Source organism: Lepidochelys olivacea (assembly GCF_965140295.1).
Source record: "Lepidochelys olivacea isolate rLepOli2 genome assembly, chromosome: 10".
NCBI lineage: Eukaryota > Metazoa > Chordata > Testudines > Cheloniidae > Lepidochelys > Lepidochelys olivacea.
In genome coordinates, this window is record NC_140420.1 from 71,021,339 (window position 1) to 71,038,614 (window position 17,276).

The window sequence follows — 17,276 nt, forward strand, 5'->3', positions numbered from 1 at the left end:
GGCTTGAATTGTAACAGCCACGAGACAATAGCCAGGAGCTGCTTTGGAAAATGTAGGACAGCAGGCAAACACGCTGAGAGCCTGGGCTGCTTGCAGTCATCATGTGGAGCGTGAGTGACAGGGGAAAGGGCAGAGACGAATCCTACCTACTGCCTGGGGTTGCAGGGGGTGGGTTCACAGGCCTGCAGCTGCCTTCACTGATGCTCTGTTGAGTTCACACCTGCCCACGGTGAATCTGGACAGAAGTGATGGAGATAGATTCATGGTAAACGCCTCCAAGTAAGGGAGAAGTTATGGCTGTGGCCTTGTGCTGTTGATACTTGGCCCTGTTTGCAGGTTGAAGGGGGTGAAGCATAGACCCTGTATCTCAGCAGCATAGGTGCTTGCTTGCTTTCCCTCCCCCACTTCCCTCACTCTAGGGTACAATACTTGTAGAGGCGGTGTACAGGTGGAAGCATTGGGGCGGGGGCATAGGGAAGAACCATTTTCTCTGACTCACTCCTTCCACCAGCAGGCTCCCACTCATCCCCATGTGGCACCAGTCCCCTCCCCTCTTCCAATCCTCCCCATGTAAGACAGAAAAAGCTCACTATTAAGGATTCTACACCCAGCCCCTTCAGTTACAGGCTGGGGAAGATCCCTGTGCACACTTCTGAGTCCCATGTCAGAAGCAGGGAGGGCAAGACTTGCCATTCCTGATATATCTAAGGAACAGTGAAGATGCAGGGGAAAAATCTTGTCCAGCCACCTTCTTGCCTCACAAAGAAGCAGAAAAGAGCACAAGTCCGGTTGTTTTTTCCCCTTCAAGTCACTTCAGTGCTCTGTGACTCAGTTTACCAATCTGTCAGATGGGTATGATATACAGTCCAATAATGGGGATACATTGCAGGGGAGCTGTGTGGATTGGGTCATTATTGTCTGGAAAGTTCTTTGAGGTCCTCGATTAGGAGGTGTTAGAGAAGGACAAAGTCAGCATTGCCACTAATGTCCGTACAATGCCTCGAGATGGGAAACTCTGTCAGAGCTAAGAATTAGTATTATTTACACTTGCAGCACTACACGCCACAATAATAGCACAGAGCTCCTCTGCAGCACTTTATGGCCCAGGTTTTAAAATGATCTGTGAAAAATGCACCGGCATGACTTGGCTATCGAATTCCTGCGATTGCACAATCAGCCACGGTAATTACATGGTTATTCTTTTGTTATCCCTTGTGACCCAAGCAGCCAGTCAGAGTTTGGGACCCTGGGGTTGTTTCCAATGAAGGAGACACCGATGAGGCACTTCTTTGATGCAATCTTTTTTATTTACCAAGAATATACAAAGTCCCGTTTCCCTGAACACAGGAGGAATCAAATGATGGGAGGCAATGTCCTTGCTCACAGGTCCAAGGTTCTTTTAGCTGGCACCTCCACCCTAAATCTCTCTCTAGGCTTCTCCCAGGGCCACATCACACTTCCAGGCTGTGTCTGTCTCTGTCCTGCTTCTTCCTCACCACATCAACCCTTGATTAAAATAATACTGAGCAAAATCCCTCTGCCCACACTGTAAATTCCTGATCTCATTCACGTATGCCATTGCTTTGGGTGATGATGTACGCTTAACTGCCCCAATGGTTATATTAAATGAAGGGCAGTGGTTAAACCTATATTATTATTTGCAGGACCGTAGTGCCCATGTGTGTCTATCTGTCCAGGTGCTTATATGAGCTCTCCATCACTGAAGTAGCTGAGCAAATGGTCACCCAGACATCTAATTGGACTTTGCATGCACAATCACTGTGAATGCCCAGGGGACTTGTGCATACAATAAAATCTGGCCCCGTGTTTTCAAAGCACTGTGCAAACATTGGGATAGATTCGCTTCTGCTTGAAGGCCCCAGCTGCAGGGGAGCCCTCTCAGGAGTAGAGGAGGCACAAGAGTGCAAGTGGCCCTCATACCTGTTGTGCCCAGAGCCATCTGGTGCAGCCCTAAAATGGGGTGGGGGCAGCTAGGGGAGGGGACAGAGCCAAGGAAGGCCCCTGGCAGAGGTGCTCCCTGGGTCGATTTGGTGGGATTCTAGTGGGGCTCCGCCCCTGGCTGGACACTACTTGCCCTCCTGTAGGGGTGAATCTCGCCTCTGGTGCAGCTACCCACATGGGCACAAGGAGCGTACATTGGAGCCCCCGTGGGCCTAGCCATGAATCAAGCCCACTAGCTAACACATACGAGCCCAGCCCTGAATCCCTTACTCAGCTTTGACTCCCTCCTTCCTCAGCGAAAATACCCATGAGAATTTTGCCTGGGTAAAAAGGTCAGGACTTGGCCCTGTAACTGTAGACCCAGACATAGAGGTCCCTATGCCCGTTAACCCCACGCACGCGCCCGCTCTTGGAGCAGCGCAGCTCTGGGGAATACTAGCTACTTTCCAGGTCTGACTGCTCCTCTGCACTTGCTAAGCTGAGTGACATGCCTGTCCCCTCCTTTTCTGGTCATCCTTTTGTGACAGATGTTTCTCCTCTCCTCCTGTCTGCCCCAGATGCCAGGCAGCCCTGCTTCTTGGCTTCTCGTGTCTCCAGCCCAGCATATAACTAATAGATCCCCTCCTCAATCCCATTTTGCTGTCATAATTAAGCTTATTCTGCCATATCCCCTCTTGTTCCCAAGCAGCTCTCCAAAGGGTCTTTGGAGGTTTCTTATTTGTTCTAAATCCAAGTATCTCTCTCTCTCTGCTTCCAGAATGTGCGGAGGAGAATTTAAACAGGGACAGGGGGTGTTAAAACCACAATGTTTCTCTTTAAAGCGGGTCTGCCACCATGGGGCGAGATGCTCGTGCATGAGTCACACCCAAATGCTAAGCAAGATCACAGCTCCTTGGAATACAGAGCACCGGTGGGATCTGCGAATCTATTGCTCTGAAAGTGCAGGTGGCAACAGGTGGGTAGCCTCCAGATACTGCTCTTGTTCTGTTTGGCATAACTATCCAAGAGATGTGCCCTCAAACAAAGGGATTTGCCATCTCCTCCTGTTAGATCCTGCAGTGATGTCCTCTTACCAGAGGCATTTCCATGGCAACACACTGTGATATCACAAACGCAGGCAGTTGACCTCATGACAGGGTCCAGTAGAAGGAAACCCCCTTGGTGCTAATCTGCCACCCAAAGAAGCGTTGTTATATATTGGGTAACAAAACACACAGACCTGCCACTCCACTGTTTGATGGAACCCACCCTTCTGGTCCCCCAGCACAGCTGTGTGTCTGCACGGGAGCCTGCTGTTTGTTTAGGGCAGAGAGATGATTTTTTCCATGCAGCGCCAAGCATGCTGTCAGCACGCAACAGATACATAACAAGAAGCATGAGAAGCTGCGTTCCAGAGGCTGGGAGGAAAAGAGGAGTGGCTCTCCTTAAATATATTGACAGATGTAACGAATAATAAAATGACGTTGCCGATCTCTAGCCTCTTCAATATCTGGATCTCAAAGCTTTTCCTGAGCAGGAATGAACAAATCCTCCTGCTTCCCTGAGGTGAGTCACGATCATTATCTCCTTTTACAGATGGGGAAACTGAGGCACGGAGGGAGTCTGAGCAAAACTTTCAATCCTGGGTGCCTGAAGTTAGGCACCTCAATATGTACTGAGGGACTGAAATATGTGACCTGATTTTCAGTGGTGTTGAGTCCTGACAGCACCCACTGAAGCCAGTGAGAATCGGGTCACTTTTATTTAGCTGCCTAGCTATGGGTTTAGGAGTCTATCTTTAGTAGGGTGGCCAGATATCCCGATTTTATAGGGACAGTCCCAATATTTGGGGCTTCTTCTTATATAGGTGCCAATTACCCCACACCCCCGTCCCGATTTTTCACTTACTATCTGGTCACCCTAATCTTTAGGTACCCAAGTCTGAACATTTTGGCTTGAGTATCTTGCTCCAGGCCACACAGAGGGTCGGGGACAGAGGAAGAGCTCAATTCTCCCCATTTTCAGCCTTAGCTACGGGACCATCCTTCCTCCCACTCAGGAAGACATTACAGCAAATGGACACCAGTACAACTACCCCTGATGACAGGCGGTAGAGATGGGAAAGCCCCGTTAGGTCCCATCTAGTCCATCTGCAGAACCCGGTAGGATCCTTCCCTCTAGGCTATTTACTAGATCTTTTTGTCCAGTCTAGGACAACAAACAAATGCCTCAGGAGTGTCCAGCGCCTAGCACAGTGCGCGACTGGGCCTCTAGGCGCTAAGAAATAACAGGGATGCTTTTGAAGTTTGATCCCAGCTGACAGCCCCACTTCAGCTGCCTCGCTGATATGCTGTATTAACTCTGGGCTTTGAATGGCAACCCCAGCCCCCTTGTGTGGCTTGCACGAATTGCTGGGAATCCTTCGTGAAAGATGCAGGTCAAGCTGCAGCCTCTCTCTCCCCCTTGCTCTTCCTGCTGGCCTGGTTTGACTGCATGTAGCTTCGGTGCGTTTATTTGCCTGCTGCTAAGCTGCCTCCCTCCCCGATCGCGCTGCTTTGATTCAGTAAACAGCCAAGACTTCCAGTGTCCCCCCCCCCCCGGACTAAGCAGCGAGTCCCTCTCCCTGGCAGCGACCCGCCTGAGATAGCTGGAGTGATTCACCTGTAATTCCTCTCCTCTTCCCCACCACCCGCCTGCCGCTCGGCTCCTTTATCATCATCGTGTTCTCTGTGCGGAGGAGCAGAAACAAGAAACTAAAGAAAAAAAAAAAAAGCACGTAAAAAAGCGCTGTAGAAGAGCAGAGCAAATTAAGCAGCCCCCGGATCCGCTTGGGTTTACGCTTGCCAAAAATGCACCATGCATCTTAATTCGCTCTGCTGCTCAGCTCTCGCACGCGGCTCTCCTGGTGCCATTTCGGCGCTCCCAGGCCAGCCTTTCCAACACTTCATTCGTCTTCGGGTGTGTGTGTGTGTGACGGCAGAATCTGCTGGTGCAAGGGAGCGAAAGAGATCCCCCCCCCTTGCCTTGCAGCTCGCCGGGCAGTTCCAGACGATCCACTGGGTCCCCGTTGCATTGTTCCCAGCCGCCTCTATTTTGGCGGGGGTGCATTTTCTCGAAAGTGCTTCTTGGGCGCTCTCCAATCTGTTTTACACCCACCCCTGGGAGCTGCCTGTTATCTCCCCGGGATCCTGAGCAAAGAAACGCCTAACCCGGAATCCGCGCCGGGGTCAGGCTGCTCGGTTTCAGTGCGTATCTTTCCGGCGGGCTGTCCGGATTGCAGCGGAAAAAAAAATAAAATAAAATAAAAAGGAGAAAAAGAAAGTAAAAGCAGCGGGAGACCATCTCCCCTCCCCCTCTTCTCAATTGCAATCCCAACTGGAACTTTCCCTCTTCCAGCCGGGATGCCTTTCCTCCTCTCCAGTCCTCAGCTTTGATCCCAGCCTCTTCTTTTAAGTGGAAGGGGGTGGGGGGTGGGGATCCTTTTTATTGCAGAGAGGGAAACACGCCGAGACGGGGTTTCTTTGCAGGCATTTGGGCAATCTAGCTCTACGGATACGCATATATTTTTGCACGCATCTCCTGCTGCAGCAGATCCAGCCAGCGTGGGGGAGGGGATGGAGAGGGTGCACCCTCCTCTCCTGATCCTCTCTTCTTGCCTCTGTGTGGGTTTCTTTGCAGGTGTGTCAATTTTAATTCTGCCCAGTAGGTGGGACTTGGTGACTTTAGCACCATTTGTGTGCGTGTGTGTGTGTGTGTGTGCGCGCGCGTGCTGCCTCCCCATCTTCTATTGCAATCCTCAGAAGTCTCTCCGAGGGAGCGGGAGAGCGCCTGATACCGAGAGCCAGCCTGCAATCAACAAGGCACTATGCATTTCAGACCGCTACTGTAGGGGGAATTACAGCTTCTCCTAGCCAGCTGCCAGCATGATTTCATCTGCTGGAGGATTTTTGCATCTGATCCTTTGAGTTTTTTCCTCCCTCTGTCTTTGTTTCCTTCCCCTTCTCCCCCCATCCCCCTTTCCTCCTCCTCCTCCTCCTCTTTTGTAGAAGCAGCAGTCGGAGATGGATGTCTCTCTTTGCCCTACCAAGTGCAGTTTCTGGAGGGTATTTTTGTTCTGGAGCATTTGGGGAGACTATCTGCTTTCGGGGCTGGCTTGCCCTGCGAATTGCCTTTGCAGCAAGACAGACATCAATTGCAAGAAGCCGGATGATGGGAACCTCTTCCCTCTCTTGGAAGGGCAGGATTCAGGCACCAGCAATGGGAACACCAGCATCAACATCACTGACATCTCAAGGAACATCACTTCAATGTAAGTCAGCTCTTCTCCCCACCCCAGTGGGTGCCCTTTCCTCTACTGCTGCCCGAGACACAGGGTGTGTGTGTGTGTGTGTTTAAGGGGAGAAACTGGCGTGTGGATTTCAGGCGCCCTCAGCATTGCTATGGATGATGCTTATTCCCTGCCTGCCTCAGACCCGTTATGCCTGGGGAGCGTGCAGAGGACGCGAATCTAATTTTGTGCCCCCACTGAAACAGCAACAGTTTGGCTCACGTTTAAGTGGGGTAAAGTAAATGAGACGAAATGGCTTAGCAGGGGCGGGCGGCGGGCAGAGATGCTGTAAAGCGACCCCTTCTTTTCACCATTTGTGTTAGCAGAGAGATGAAACACACACACACACAAACTGGGCACCTAAAGCAAGTTCTAAGCCGCCTGCTCCTTTAGAGACTTCGGATCCGATTAAACTGTCATTTGTTATTCCCCCCACTGGCAAACCCACCCTCCTGTGCCCTGGCTGTGTGTATCTGGGAATCTGCAGTTTCTCCTTTTTAAGAGAGAGAGAGAGTGAGATGCCCCTCAAGTTGTTACAATTTCCCAGCCCCACTCGGATGCTGAGCTGGGATTTGTGTATTTTGATCTCAAGGTAGCGGGGGTATGTGTAGGAGGCAGATATTTGTAGTTGAGCACTTTGCGTTTGTTTGCATGCTTGTTTATCTGGAAAATCAACTGGAAGTTGCATTATCCTTGTTTGGAGAGGCTGGTAGCAAAAGCCCATGCAAATCTCATCAGCGTAGAGTAGGGAAAGGACTGGATTCCTCCCCCCCCTTCTCCCCCCGTGCTATGTTATGTGTGTGCTTAAAAAATCCCTCATCTTCTGCAATCTCTGCTCTTCAGCGTTCAGTACATTTTCGGGGAGGTGAACTGCAAGGCATTTCATTATTCTAATGCTAATTGAAATGTGAGCATTTAGGGAAATGTAGCCCCATGAGTAAGTTGCCTGTGGGAAGTTGGACAGAAATGAGGTGGAATGCTTTATCCTGGCAGTTAAATGCAGCAAGGTTGGGAATGAGTAATTGCCGGTTATTTATTTATTTCCCACCTCCATTGTGAAATAGCTTGTTGGAAGGGTGCTCTTTGATGGTTCGTTTCCCGAGGCTGTGCTATTTGGTCACAGTGCAATTGTAGCAGTGCTATGGAATAATTGTGATACCCTACTTAAGAGCATTGCCAGGCACCTTTACCGGATAAAGAGGACTGGGCTAACACAGACCCATTGCTGTTAACGGGTTTAATGTAATGAATGCCCAAGCAGTTCTCCCCACGTCCAGGTCTAGTGAGGAACGCGGACCTATTCCCATGCTATGGCTTTCCCTTTCCAGCAAATTTGCTCTCCAGAAACTAAAGGGATCAGGGAAAGTAAATATGAACGTAATGTAATGTTTGCGTGCCAAATGGCCCATATTTACCCTGTGCCGGTGTATTGCTGGGGATGCTGGAGCAATCCAGATAACACTAGGAAAGTGGGAGAAACTTGTGTTTATTACTGTGCTTGCCGTTTGTTGTGTTTTTCTCTTAACCCTTTGTTGTTAGCATCAAGCAGGCTGTAAGAGGGGAGAGAGCTAGCAAATTGTTTACTGTACTGTGGCTCAGAGGCAGCTTGTGTGGCTGTTACTTAGTACGTGTTTGTGTGTGTGTGTATATGCACAATTCTGAACTGCGGGAAGAGACACTACAATGTGAACCCTTGTGTCTAGAAAATGTCTTTACTGCTTTGAAATTGAAAAATGCTGGAGTCAACCAAAAACCCAACCCAAACAAAAATCCTAAAACCCAGCCCCAAACCTCTCAACTCCATTAGCAGATGTTTTCAGGAGAAGAGCATCTTTTCAGGACAGGAATAATGAGAGGGTGACTGGGTAAATCTGTTTGTGTTCCCCCTAGAATAATATGTCTTCCCTGGCTCCCCACCTCCCTAAATGGACTTCTGTAGCTGTGGAAGAAATGGTGGTAACTGAATTGAGGCTAATCCATAACCACCACTACTGTGATTCAGGATTTTAGGCTGAATATCAGGGAAGATGTCTGGACAGTGAGATCTGTGACACGGTGAAAAAGTCTCCCCAGGGAAGAGATGAAAACCCAGGCGTTCAGGATGCTTACAACTGGCACTAGCCATTGTACTTGGAGGGGGCAACCTGGTGGGCTAGATGGCACCTAAGAAGTCGTTTCCTCCTGCGATTTGTGTGGGATTCCTTCGGGACCTGAGTGCGTGGCCTGAAGGAGCTAGGGCAGAAACTCGTGTTTAGCAAGAATACTCTGCTCACTCCGCCCTCGACAGAAAGGAAGGCTAAGACAGGGCTGATTGGGTCAGTTCATGGGGAGAGAAGGTCAAAGATCATCCCTTCCCCCACCTCTAGATTTTAAATATAGGCTATAGTTCAGCCCCCTCCTGGCCTGCCAAAACTATGTTGTTGCCAAGGAAGTTACAGTGCCCAGATGCTAGGGTGATGGGCACGTTTCCAATCCCCCTAATAACGAATCCACTGCCTTCCCCAAAGAGAAGAGTGTGATTCTCCCTTATGCCAAATGTCACCTTTGTGTCATCCTGCTTCATCCTGTTTCCTAGTGTAAAAGCCCATTGGGGCTTTTCTTTCGTAAGCCAGAATGACTTAGTGGTGTGCAATTGCCTCAGTGGGCCGCAAGTGAGATGGGCTGGGGGTCGTTTAGCTCTCTAGCCCCTCGTGGGGAATGGTGTACAAAAGAAAGCAAGTAGCTAGCTTGCAGCCCCTGCCCTTCCCGTCAGTCTCTGGAGAGGGGTGTGGGACTGTGTTGTCAGGGTGGATAGCGGAGCTCTGGCATGCTCCGCTGTAATGGATCCTGTGTCTCTGGGCCTGTTCTCCAGTCCCCGCTGCGCAATGCCCAGTGTCTGGGAAGGCATCTCTAGCTTTCAAGAGACTCCCGTGAAGGCTTTCCCTTTGCGTGGCTGTTGAAAACATGAGTGAGGCGTGTTGCCGCTGAAATGTTCTTTCCCTGAAAGGCCACAGGGCCGAGGGTGATGCCTTCCCCGTTGCCAAACGACAGACCTGGCTGCTGGTAAAGCTACGCTCACAGGGTCTCTCTGGTGGATTGAACTGTGGAGATGCAAGGGCATTTTCATCAAGGGAAGGGTTGGGAAAGAGAGAAGGGGCTGGGGGATGGGAGGAAGAGGATCCTAGGTGATGAACACTCCATTCATCTTTATTTTAATTTCCAAAGCCCAGCAGGAGAGGCCAGGAGCCCTTTTGCTACAGGTCTTCAAAAGAAAAACATCCCACTGAAGGAGGGAATATTCTCATCTCGGGATGAAGCCACTGGAAGGATTTTGCTCTGGTTCTGTAACATCCCGGAGGCCATCCAGGCCAGGGCCCCCTTGTGCTAGGTGCTGCACAAGCAGATAGGAAACAGGGACCTGTCCCAAGAGCTGAGAGTCTAACAGATGACATCACAGTGGCGTGAGGCAGAAGAATGGGCCGAGGTGGGGGAAAGGGGTAATATGCTATGGGGTAGCTGCAGTTCTTAGCCAATCAGTGTAGTGATCACAGCTTGCCAGCTGCCGAGGTGTCCTTAGAATCATAGAAAATCAGGGTTGGAAGGGACCTCAGGAGGTCATCTAGTCCAACCCCCTGCTCAAAGCAGGACCAATCCCCAATTTTTGCCCCAGATCCCTAAATGGCCCCCTCAAGGATTGAGCTCACAACCCTGGGTTTAGCAGGCCAATGCTCAAACCACTGAGCTATCCCTCTCTTCTTGTGTCCTTGTTTGTTATATTTGGGGCCCAGTTCTTTGGAGCCTGTTTGGGGCATTCACTCTCCTTTCCCCCATCAATGGCAGAGGAATTACCAGCAGCCAGGATCGGGACCCTGGCATCTCATATCTTCGGATCCTGCCAGTGCTGAGAAGCTCTTCGCCACCTTCCTCTCTTCTGGGCAGTTCCCAAGCCCAAGCCATGCTGGCGTTCCTTCCCTTACCTTGAAATCAGCCCAGAGGGCTCAGTTTGCGCAGGCTTGAGCAGCCGCATGTCGCTCTGTCATGGCCTGGCTGTCGAGCCGTAGTGGTCAGAGTTCGAATTGCGTGCCGACTTGCCAGTTCACTGTAGCAGATTCCCCCAGCTGTCTGCGTGGGGGGAGATTGTGCGGTGTGAGCGCAGCTGTGCATGAAGGCAGCCCTTTGGCTAGCGATCAGCCACGGCCACCGCTCCCGTCGAGCCTGTGATCCTAAACACCAGGCGCTCCCGGAAAAGCAGCCGCATGCTGGTAACCTGAGCTGCCAGTGGGTCGCTCTGAGTTTGGCTGGGCCGCCTCTCTGTAATATTATCAGAGCAGGTGTAAGTCAAGCTGCCGTTTAAAAGCTTGTTTAGAAATTGAACAAAAGCCTCAATTAATTAACGTTCCGCTCTCAGATTGGTTTTGTCCCTCTCCCCCCCGTTCTCCTTCCATGGAGAGCGGAATGGTCACATTTCTTGTTTTGATCTGTGAAGCCCCTGCTGCTGTTACTGGTGTGTGCTGCAGATGGGGACCAGCCAGGGGGCGCAAGGCGCAGAGCTAGTGGGAAGGCCTGGCCTTGTGAGATGGGCGGGTGATCTCCCAGCTGCTTTCAGGAGAGGAGCGCTGGAGCTGCAGTGGGGTGCTGGGGCTCCTCCTGTAACTGATGGACTCTCCCACCCCGTGCTGGAAAAGGGGTGACTTGCAGAGCTTTATGAGAATCCAGACCAGAAAGGGTTAACAGGGAAGTATGGGAAGGGCAGAGCATTCCTGGCCCTGGCTTGAGTGGGTGAGGATTGTGTGGCTGGCACGGGCCCCTGAGGCCCCGAGTAACCCTGGCAGTGCCCTTGTGTTGAGCAGGCAGGACTCTTACCCCCATCCCCGAGTGCCCTGGCAATGCGTCTGGCTTTGAGATTGGGCCTCTGAGGGTCTGGTTCTGACCATGAGCCATTCAGCATCCTCCTGCCGCAGGGGAATTGCGCAAGCTTTCCTGTTAGCTGTAGTCGTGTAAGGTCAGGCGCTCTCCTTATCTGTGCTTTCTTCTCAGGGACCAGGAGGGTGCTGAGCTCCAGCCAGCATCATGTTCCTAGGGAGAACCCGTGGCTCGTCCTTGTTTTTGGAAAAGCCTTGCAAAATTTGTCGAGAACCCCTTCCAGCTGAGATGAGCTCAGCACGGTGTCTGCCCTTGGCTCACCTGATGGAGCGGCTGCCTGTGGACTGCGAGGGCCCCGTGTGAGCCATGGCTGGGTTAGCTTGCAGCTAGCACGTGCAGGTGGTTCAGCGTCCCGATGGGGGCGGCTCCTTGGGCCGATGTTCTTCATGTATTTTCCTAGTGACGTTAGTGCTGCTGAGGGTGCCAGACTGAGACAGGAGACAGGAGATCTCTGCTTCACTCCAGGCCAGGAGACAGGAGGTCTCTGCTTTACTCCAGGCCAGGTATGGGTTGGGGAACATGAGCTTTCCTCACCCACAGGAGCGGGCGGTTCAGTCTTCTTGGCTCATTGCATCCGCAACCTCTCTGCTGAGACTGCCGGAGAGGGGGCCAGGAGTGACATGGCCCCTTGGCTGCTAGGAGCAGGTCTCGACCCCACCAGCTCCTTTCACTCAGTCCACCGACCAGCCATATTCATGCTCCCCATCCGCTGCCATTGTGGGCTCTGTATGAAACAGTGACCTAGAGGTGAAAGTGCCTCGTTCCATCCATACAGTGCTGGGGTGTGTGCATCACTCCTGGGCTCCCTGTCGTAAGGTGGGGTCCCCCTGCTCCAGCACAGAGATCATGTCCCTAGTACATAACCGCCAGCTGCCTTGCTCCTTTCTCTGACTGCGGAACAGTGTTTTACATGGTGAACCACACCCTGTAGAGGGCTTGGAGGTGAGGGGCCAGGAGGTGTCCTTAACATTACCCACCATGACTGGGTAGCTGCCTATGGCAGGGTGAGCAGAATTCACATCCTTAGAGAGACACAGAATCTGTGTTACCCTGTTCTTGGGGGTCCCCCATGGAGAAGCCTGTTTCACCCCTAGAAGGGGGTGAGCCTCTTGTGTTCCCCTGGGGGACAGGAAGAGTGGTCAGACAGCCCAGTGTGCCTTGCCAATGCAATGAGGTCACACCAAATCACAGGCAGTGTCTGGTGTAACCAGACCTAGTTAAACATGAATGTGCTGAATTCTCTAATATGTGGGCCTTGGAGGAGTGGACCTGACAGGTCAGGTCTCAGCGGTCTCACAGCCTGGGGGAAGACTGGCTCACTTGCCAGGCACGGTTAGATCCGCACGCATGGAAACAGGGGAGAGAAGAGGCCCTCGGTGTAGTAGGTTGCTAACGGGGGAAGCAGCAGATACATGGCTCTGGCACACCCTTCCCGTACCGCCTGATGTGTGGAGCAATGAGGAATCTCTTCCAGTGGTGCCCGCGTGTTACACCTCCTGCCTGATGTGGGCCCTTCTGGCAGGAATGGAAGGAGGCTGGATTTCGTGAGTTCGTGTCGGCCTAGAATGATGGAAGGGGTTGCTGGGGAACCTTCCAACGAGTAATTAAGTGAACTGTCCTGCTAGAGACAATGGGGTACAGATACCGGGGGGATCCATACAAGTCACCCCTCACTGTACTGCAGGGACTTTTACCATGTCCTAGTGGGGATCCAGACTGTGCTGATGCCAGAAGAGGTTTAGGTGTCCTCTGTATCTTCCATGAAGCTTCTTTATGTACATTTCAGCCATGAGCTGTCCAGGCGAAATGACTCGTGAGGCCGCTGGTTGAACATACAACCACTTTCCTCCTCCACGCCCAGGAATCTCAGCCATGACCGTCAGCCCTTTATGAGATGCATGTGTGAACGTGGTGTTTATGAGAATTGGCTAGGACCAGCCAGAACGGAGGCAGCTGTCAGATATCGCAGGGATAGGGGGATTGTAGATAGAGTACGAGCTGTGCCAGCTTCCCCCTCCCCTCAGCCCTTCTGATACTCCTCTGTCCTGACCAGCAGCACTCTTCGCCCTGGCCTCCTCCTTTGCTGTTCCAGCCCTGGGGGTCTCCCAAGCTGAGACTGCAAATGACGCCAGATTATGGGGTGGATTCATGATGTGGACAAATATCCGCTAGGATGAGAGTCACCCAACTCATTCTACTTGTGCTATCAGCTGGGAGAGGATGCTGGGTCCCCAGAGATTATATGCCCCTATGTTACCAGAGCCTCTGGTCTGTCTTTTTCTCCAGGATTCTGGTCCCTGAGGTTTTGGCTGCTAGTAAGATCATTACAAAGGTCTGTAATTCAATCCATCTTTGTTTTGCACAGTGTTTGTTTATGCAGAGCGCTTATCCCAAAGCACATTGCCAAGTGAGAGGTGGGTGTAGCGAGAGCCTGTGACGGCAGAGGGAGAGGGAAGTACACATCCCAGGGTGTGAAGATGTTTTGGGTTGAGACATGGAGCTGGATGGGGAGTCAGTGGGGTGGAGAGAGGCAGGGAAGGCTGTTCCAGGTGGCAGGGCTGCAGAGAAGGCACTCTCAACAAGAGCAGGGAAGTTCTGTGAAAGAGGCAGGAGTTGAGAGAGATGTGGTCCGTGAGAGAGGCTGGATTGAGACTGCAAAGGGCTGTAGAAATGAAGGCAGTTGAGTTGTTTGGATAATCTGGAAAGATCCTGATCTGGGGGAGCTGAGCTCCTGAATCTTTCAGCTCTGCCTGTCCCTGGCCTTCATTTTGCAGGGGCTGCTTCCAAGCAGAGTATCACCAGATGCCCTTTTGGGCTGGTGTCTGGAGCCTCTCCTCTCTGTTGCTCCTGCTGGGTGCAGTGATGGGGATTGTTACAGGCCCTTCATGCAGCTCAAATCCACTCTCCCAGCGGGTCTGGTTTAACTGTCCCTTAGGGCTGTGATTTTCCTACTGAAGTAGTTAAATCAGTACCACCTCTAGTGTGGACACAGTTATACCAGTGTAAAGGTGCCTTATTCCCCTTCCCATATAGCTGGCCTGGTAAAAGCACTGTCAAACTGTACAGTAGCAGGGGCTGTAATGCTTTAAGTACTCTGGTGTGGTTAAACACGCAATGTCTTTGTACAGACAAACCCTTGAACTCATTTTCCTGCCCCTGTGCTATCCTTACAGTTGGCTGCAGCCAGTGCCTGTGTGGTTTAATTTCCCAGGGCGGGGCTCAGCGTCCCTGCTTTGCATGGATAACTCCCCTCCCCGCTTAGCACTCCTCGAAGGAGTCACCTTTGTGCCTGTCGTGACCTTTGGACCCTCCAGAGCATCTGCTGTCACTCTGGTTATACAGGGACACGGCTGACTCACAGCTGCCTTTCCAGGGAAAGGGAATGGAAGCGCCAAACGTCACTCAGCTAATGCTGTGCAGAGAACACAGCACAAGGGCCAGCTAGAGACCGGTTGTAAGAGGCTGCGGCTCTGCTGACTTCTGTGGAGTTGTATCTGCCTGTGCCAGGTCTCCATTTGGCCTGAGAATCCGCCTCCCAGCAAGGCTTGGAGACCATGGCAGGTTATGTGCTTAGCGCAGCGCTGTGGACACTGGCCAACCAACAGCTACTGAGCAGACTTGTTTCAGAAAGAGGATTCCGCTTGGCTTCTTGAGCCAGAACCACTGAGCTGATGCCTCTGTCCCTTCATTTCCAGTGCCACAGTCTATCCCTGAGCACCTCTTGCCGGGCCAGGCCTCAGAGCTCGGTCAGTGTACCTGGCCTGCCTCCCTCCTGCCCAAATGCTTCTTCTCAGAGCAGGAGGCCGCAACCCCAGCAGCCAAGCCCTCCTCCAACCCAACCAGCCTGCCCAGAGAGGTCCCACTGGAATGATAGGCTGCCTTCTGGGCCAAGCCTCATTGAGATTATTTCTTCTGCAGACAGGAGATGGCTAAAGGGCTCTAGTGACTGCGCTGGCTTTTCATGGCATTGATCGGACTGTAGAAGGGAAAGGGATCGATGGGTTGCACGTAATATCTCCCCAGTCTTTGCCCCACACTGGAATAGAGATACTGTACAAACCTGCCCAGTGACCCTCATTCCCAGGGACCACCTTCAGTGTAGTCCCAGATTCCCCACAGGTCTCTGGGTGGCTGAGAACCACGGGCCTCCTCTGAGAGCTGGTGAATCTGTCACAGAAGTGGCAGAGGAGTACGATCCCCCTTGGCCGCTGGGTGAGAGGGAGTTGGGAAGATCCAGACACAGGCCATGCCTTGCAAGGAGCCCCATCGCATGGGGAGGAGCTTGGGCACAGGAGCTGTTGTGAGCTGCCAGACAGGGTGGAGATGGGGGAAAGGGGAGGGGCCCCTTTTGCTGCTCACTCAGAGAAGCCAAATTGTGTTCCTCCCCCAGTGCAGGGAACACTGGATGCACTGCGATGGGTCCAGCCCAGTTCTCCGTGGAATTGTCCCGCTCGCCTGCCCTTGTGAGCACAGAGCTTGTGTGTGCTTTGCGGGGGTTGTTTTCCTGAAGACGATGCGTTGTTTTTGTTAGGGACTTTTGCCCTGGGGTGAATCCCCAGCGTAGAGGCTTGTGTGGGTACAAAGCAGGGCTTGCGGGTGCGGCTCACTTTGAAGTCAGAGCAAGTCACCCTGATTCAAGCCCCGTCTCACACCAGTGCAGGGCATCTACACTGGGACTTTGCACTGATGGAATGCCAGGGCAAAGCCCCTAACGTAGACAAAGTCTGAGTCCTCTTGTTCCTTTGAAGAGCCCCCGGGCATCTCTGCTGGCCAGAGAAGCGTTGTGCGCCCAACTCTGGCTCTTTCATAGGCAGAAACACCCCCAACCATCACATCAGGCACCCCTTTTGGGCACCCCATCTGGTCAGCTGTGCTTCAGCTTCTGGGATTCTAAGACTGTCCCAACTGCCCCAGCCCAACCGACCAGCAGCCTGTTAGCCATTGGTGCTGTCATGACTGGTGGCCAGAACTGGATGCTCCATATGAATGCCTGTGTCCCTCCCTGTAGGTATCCTGCAGCTGCATTTGGCTGCCCCCTGATCACTGAGAAGAAGTTGCATGAAGAAACCAAGGCCCCTGAGGCCACAGTCCAATACTAAGCACAATGTCTTCCTGACCACAGTGTCTGACCTGGTGATGCCCTGCAATCTGCGGGTTAATAGTGCTTGTCATTTGCCTCTGCGTGAGGGATCGTCAGGTGCTCTTCAGTGGCTTTTAGCCTTGGGAACATGCTGCTTCAGGGAGTTCTGTGGGTTCATTTCATGTTCTCTAAAAGTGTTTCCCTCCATCTGTGGGAAATTTGAATCTTTTATATTTCACTTATTGTCCCTTGTTCTTGTGCTATGGGTCTGGGTAGAGAGGAGCCAGACTGGCCGTCTCTGGGTTGCTGTGTATCCCTCTTCCCTCGCTTTTCTCTCTCTTCATCATTCCAGATGAAAGAGTCCAAGTGCCAGGCTCTGGGTCGCACCACTCAGGAGGCACAGACCAGTCAGTATGGTCCAGGGAGAGGGAGCAAAGGTGGCTTTATGCCAACTTTGTGCCACCCAGATGTTGGGCTAATTCGGGGCTCAGCTTGGCCCCTGTCATAAGTTAGAGCAGTTCAGAGGCTGCTATAGTTAATGGCAGCCTTCCCATAGCTCTCTGTGGGCTGCCTCATGGTCCAGGACAGCCTGAGGGCAGAGTGCTCCTTCCACTCCCCTGCTCTGGAGGGGAAAAGGGATGGGGGGATGGCTGTGTATATCTGCCCTAAGATGCTCCTGCACTTGGGGAATTCCCCAGGGGTCCATTTCGGCCCCTTTACACAGCAGGAGTGGCGTAAGGAAGACAGAGTAGAGGCCAGAATCAGGCCCTCGCCTCTCTCATCTCACCTCCTTCTGGAGCCCCCTCCTAATTTCCAGTTACCTTTGTTCTTCCTTTCACTCTCTTTGGAGGTGCGGTGATCCCTCCAGCCCAGGGTTCAGAGTGTGGCTGTGTCCTTGGTTTCGATAGGGATAGTCTCTATCCCCATCTCAGCAGAGCCCCGCCTCCTAGGGCATGTCTAGGTACGGGGCGGTTGCGTTGTGGTAACTGCACGGATGTGGCGCCATCCGTGTAAACCAGCAGGCGT

The 17,276-nt window shown here is 52.3% G+C and overlaps 1 protein-coding gene across 7 annotated transcripts in view; it reads left to right on the top strand.

Annotated features, from left to right (window-relative positions):
- The first annotated feature begins 5,310 nt into the window (after positions 1-5,310).
- The window catches only part of NTRK3 (neurotrophic receptor tyrosine kinase 3), a 328,552-nt gene continuing 316,586 nt past the window's right edge, over positions 5,311-17,276 (top strand). For 2 of the 7 annotated variants that reach the window (XM_084640449.1, XM_084640451.1), the window contains exon 1: positions 5,648-6,250. In XM_084640449.1, the coding sequence (XP_084496575.1) occupies positions 6,003-6,250 (248 nt within the window). In that variant the 5' untranslated portion in view covers positions 5,648-6,002. Of the gene's footprint in view, positions 5,620-5,647; positions 6,251-17,276 lie in introns of those variants that run through there. The other 5 variants (XM_084640450.1, XM_084640452.1, XM_084640453.1 and 2 more) reach the window with 5 other exon arrangements.